The 5,439-nt window shown below is 36.0% G+C and overlaps 1 protein-coding gene across 1 annotated transcript; it reads left to right on the forward strand.

Annotated features, from left to right (window-relative positions):
- Nucleotides 1-2,615: 2,615 nt before the first annotated feature.
- On the forward strand, nucleotides 2,616-5,439 carry LOC129312487 (uncharacterized). Its single transcript, XM_054955123.1, has 2 exons — nucleotides 2,616-2,997; nucleotides 3,931-5,439. The coding sequence occupies exon 2, from the start codon at nucleotides 3,996-3,998 to the stop codon at nucleotides 5,199-5,201; it is 1,206 nt and encodes a 401-aa protein (XP_054811098.1). The 5' UTR covers nucleotides 2,616-2,997; nucleotides 3,931-3,995; the 3' UTR covers nucleotides 5,202-5,439.

Raw genomic sequence — 5,439 nt, forward strand, 5'->3', positions numbered from 1 at the left:
ATAATGTGGAAGAAAATGGGAGATTAAGAGGCATGATACTTACCTTGGGTGTTTGTAGCTTCCAAAACACTCTCAATGTTGTCTAAGAACAAACCCCATTAAAGCTTGGCACGCCTCTTCGTTTTCTCCTTTCTCTCTTCTCTATTTTTTTTTCAGTTTCATGATTGATAAATTATAGAAAATGACCATGTGCCACAGCACATGGCACAAAGAGGTCCTTATTCTATAATTAGAGTGTCTGTGTGTCACGGTGGATGCACTCCACACTACGACGTGTGGCACAACAATACTAACCCTTTATTTTCTTCTCCTTTTAATGCTTGGGTGGCCCGACTTGATACTAGATCCATAATTAGGCTTGAAATATAATCAAATATGATTATTTAACCTCCCTAACCATAACAGCACTGTAATTTACTCAATTATCCTAATTAAGCTTAATACATCAAGAGAATTAAAAACCAAGATGTTATAGTTGGGTGAAAATGGAGATATATACATGCATGCATGCATAGTATTAGTGAAAATAATGCAATCATTTTTTTTACTTATTTATTGTTATTACTATTAATAGATAGTGATAAACTATTTTGATTACTGAGATGTTTATCTCATCGATAGTTATCATTTTACAGGTTTTGACATTAAGAGTAGTTGAGGGAAAGAGTCGGGCCAAGAGTAGTGTGGACTATTGATAGCCCATCAAAGTCGGTGTAAAGAATTTGACTATTTACAATTGTTGTTATATAGATAAATTACCATAGGATTGCATATACATATAGTTTTGATGCACTTGTGTAACTTTGTATAACTTAGCTTTGGAATGTGTAAATGTGTGATATGTGATAAATTTTGTTAAAGAGGGCTAAGATAATATTTCAAGTGCATATTTACACGTTTGCAACTGATATATGTCTGAAGTTTGGCTAAGAGGGTATATGTGTGTGAAAATGTGAAAATAGCCCTGTTGTGTGTGATATTGGGCAATTCAGTGGCCAAACATTTTTGTATGTGATTTTGATTTTATGATTGTTCAATCAGGTGATAAATGTTTCATTGGACGTGGTCAAGGATTTACAAGTGGTTAATGACACATGGTTGGGTTTTAGGATACTTGAGCAAGTGAAAATGACATATATTGATCAATTTGCATTTGAGTGTTTAATTTTTAAATGAAATATTGGATTGAAAAGAAACCTATGTTATTAGTTAGTTTGTCAAGTAAGTTTGTGTAGGTACTTAAATCACCTCAATTGGATATCATATGTTAAAATGGCACATGCCGAAAATTTATGTCAATTGAGCTATTTTGACAGTAGAAATTGATATGTGCACCGTGGCACATGATGCACATGTTGCAGTGCATGGCATAAAGTGTGAATTTATGTTTTTGTATCACATGTCATGGCACATGTGTCATATGTCGTAACATATGGCCTTTTTTAGGCAAATATGACTGTTTTTCCTTGTTTTCCCAAAATGTGATAATTGTGCAATTTAGATACTTCCGTTGTGCATGAATATGTATTTTTGATGATTTGAACTATTTTTCAAAGAGTTTTGGGATCCCAAACCTTTAATATATACATATGCAGAATGTGTGTTATAGTTTGGTAATGTTGGAAGGGACATTATAGCTAGTGGTTTTTTCTTTTAAATAAATGAAGGAAATTTTGGTCATTTCCAATAAAAGATAATTTCAATTTAATCTTTTGATATTGTAGTGTAGTTTTAGATTTTATTAGGTTTGATTTGTGAATAAGTCTCTCTAGTCCTTAAATGAAATTCTCACTTTATCGTCTATGTTTAACCATGCCTGGTTGAATTGGGTAGTATGAGCATGCTGAGTCAATAGAACAAAAAGAAGCAGGCTTGGACAACGGATTAACCTATGAACCAGGAATATAGACTAGGTTTGACAAGCCATTCATTTAAATCTATTTTTTTTATTAAGGTTCGAGTTTGAAAAATTAATAAATTTTAGTATAATTGGACTTTTAAGCTTATCCCATTTAGACCTTGTAAAAACAGGCATGGGTGGCCCATTTTTATTTTACCCTAAAAAAGAATTGTTTTTGTTATCAATTTTTAAATTAAATCTAAATTTTAAAATATGCTTTAAAATTAAAATTTATATGAGCTAGCCATGCGCATTTCTTGATTCTAGAAAATGAGTAAGATGATGCTAACAGTTAGTTATTAGAGTTGAAGAATAGATTTGAATTTAGTGACTGTACTTAGTACAATCATTGAGTGCATAAACCATCTAAGATATTGAAATCCAGATTAATGGTTTAAATAAACTCACTTATTCATTAATTTTAAGTGACATATAAATTTATAATTATTGATTTAAATTTTAATGATTCAGATAATATAAGTTTCAGTATGTGCATTGAATACAATCATAAAATTCAAATCTGTTGAGAATACCGGAGTAAGACGAGCAGCTGATTTTTAAATCCCTTTTTATAAATATGTGGATTTTAAAAATCAGAAATTCTTGATGTAATCGGGCTTCTCCTAGCCTGCTAAACCCAGTAAAGTGGGCTGAGGCCCGGGTTTCAGACCAACAGGTATTGTTCAATTTTTTAATATTTACATTGAAACGCGCATCGCAGCTCCGACCGAAGATCAGTCACGCACCCGTCTGTCTCCCTATCCTCAGCCCTCAGACCGCCGCCACCCTCTCGGAGAACTCGATTGCTCAGCGTCCTCAATCGTCCAACTCCGTCATCCCTCACCGTGTTCTTGCTTCTCGGTTTTCCAGTCCGTTGCCCGTCGAACTCACTGTGCTAGGTTGAGCTGCCTGGTCTCTCATCTACTCTGCTCTTCTTAGTATTTGGAATTGGGATTCAACAGAGGTGATAGACATCTCGTCCTCCATGTCTCAAACAAGTTCCAAGTGACGAATATCTTAGTGAGTTGATGCTCAAATTCTATCCTTCGTGGCATCATTCTTCTCTAACGAGCTGAACTTCAGTTTCTTTTTACCGGGTAGGTCCATTTTTTACTCCTATTGTGGATTGAGTTGCGATTTTTAACTCAAAAAGGTATGGCCTTTCTTTTTCTCCTTTTGTTGAAGTGCTACTCGGTTAGTGATTAACTGGGGACTTTTAATTAAGGAAATCCTGAAGAGTGAGACGATACAGTGAGCTCTCTATTTACTTTCGGTATTTGGAAATTGGAATCGAAATCAATTACTAGTTACAAAGAGCACCTCGGTTTAGCGATGCGCACTAGGTTTTCGATCATTTGCCTGACAGCTGCTATAGGTGTACACGCACGTTGGGATATGTGACTTTAATAAAGATGAATTGGGGTGAACTTGGTATATTACGTGAAGTTTTCTTTTTTGGCCATGAGCGTCCATGATAATATTCAAAAGAACTGGTGTCAAGTATTTATTGTAAACGCCATTAATCGCTAAGTTTTACTTGTTCCTACCTCTAACAATCATGCTTTGAATATGGAGTGGCAATGCTGTGCCAGTATGCTTTCAAAAAGCTGTTTCATGCAACGCCATCATAAAATGGGTGCAGAGTTTTTTAATTGGATTTTCATACTATTTCCAAAATGTAATATAAACATATATAATTTCTCATATGCATTTTGAATTGTTGATTATCAATGTCTGGCATAATTTTATGACTAAAATAGGAGACGGTTTAACTGAAGATGTGATGGCAGGAGTGAATTCACTGTTGTTTGCTGTTTGTGTTTTCTTTAGAGATCAAATTATCACTTCATTTACAATATTCATGAAAGTGGTTGAATCTGCAAAAAAACAGACAGAGAATTTAGCATAAAGCAATTAGTTTTCCCTTCATATGTCCTTACGTCATATTTACTATTGGCATGATTCATGACTTGGTGAGCCAAAGGATATGAGTTTGATGGTTTGTTGACTTCATATTCATCCTTCAACAGGTAGTGATGCTCTAACTGCATGATTTTAGTGCTGGATAGCCATTGCTAGTTTTCTTCAATCAGTAATGGAAGCAGCAACAATTCTCTCCCACTCCAGGAGAGCCCCTTTTGATTTCTCTATTGTTAGCAATAAACTTTCTCTGAGAACTTTTAGTGGATATACCCATGATCATGCCCTTATCAATAATACTTTTCAATGCTGCTCAAAATCAAATCTCAATGGTTTTCCATTGAGTTGCACTCTTTATTCAAACCGTTTTTCTGCATTGCCAAAACTAAGAAAAAGGAGTAACTTGTTATCTCCTCCCAGATTATCAGTTTCTAGTAATGCCAATTCAGAATCACATACTCCAATCCTAAAGCATCTGACAAACCTTTCCTTTGATTCAATAAAGTCAATCCTGATACAATTGACTCCCATTGATATTGTAAAGTGGTCTGGGATATTATCTGTTATCGTTGCAATCTCAAAATGGACTCTGAATACACTCTTCAACCCCTTCTTCTGGATGTATTTCAGCTGGACTTGGTTGTTCTGGCCGTGGATGGTTGCCCTTGTGGTTGCAGTTTATGGGTTATACTGTTTTTGGAAACACCTTCATGGTGAGGCAACCATGTTTGAACAGCTGGCTATAGTTACTTCAATTTTTACCTGCCTCACTCTTGCCCCTTCTGCATATTTCAATGGCTACCTTGAAGGTTGGCCTTTTGTCTTCTTCTTTGTCTACCATTACTTCTTTTTCTTCAGTGTTACTGTTAGGAAGCGATTATATGGAGATTATTACCTGCGCCCCCATGACCCTAAATGGGATGTGAACCTGCCAATGTGGAATCGCCTTTTGTTCAGTGTTGGCATCATGGTCGGCCATTGGCTTGCAGCATTTGAAGGGCCAGAGCTTCACCAAATTCCAGGCGGATGGAATAACCTTGGTATCTGGACATTAATTATAGTAACTCTGCTGATGCAGTATAATGCCACGTTGTACCTGTCAAAGTATTCTGAAAAGGTGATTGTACCTACTGCTGTTGTGCAATTCGGACCTTATCGCTGGATCCGTCATCCGATATATTCATCAACCATGCTTCTGTTTGTTACTTATTGCCTTGCCCTCCGAGCACCTTTGAGCCTGCTATTTGTTGTGGCAGTTTGTTTGTTGTACTACAGGCAGAAGGCAGTGCAGGAGGAGGCTTTGATGGTTGAGGCTTTTGGCCAGAGGTACACAGAATATGCAAGCAAAGTTAAGTACAGGTTTATTCCTTTTGTTTATTAATTGTTTCCCCGATGCTTGTTAGTTATCAAAATCTCACTTGAATGGTCGTATTTAGTTTGAAGTAAAATAGAGAAGTGTTGTGGATGGAATGAGTTATAGTTGTGTCTGTCTGCCTTGTTCTCTTTGCATCTGGCCATTTTGATGATCTAGTGGTTGCAGTAAATTGTTGTTAGGGAGAATGACATGTAAGTCCCAAGATAGCCATTTAATGCCAATAAAGTCCCAGGATGTTCTCAAA

The sequence above is a fragment of the Prosopis cineraria genome, unplaced genomic scaffold, assembly GCF_029017545.1.
Source record: "Prosopis cineraria cultivar Desert tree isolate PC_DT_omini unplaced genomic scaffold, ASM2901754v1 PC6, whole genome shotgun sequence".
In the NCBI taxonomy this organism is placed as follows: Eukaryota; Viridiplantae; Streptophyta; class Magnoliopsida; order Fabales; family Fabaceae; genus Prosopis; species Prosopis cineraria.

Bases quoted from the DNA above. Each gene is read 5' to 3' on its own strand.
- LOC129312487 (XM_054955123.1), top strand. From the start codon at position 3,996: ATGGAAGCAGCAACAATTCTCTCCCACTCCAGGAGAGCCCCTTTTGAT.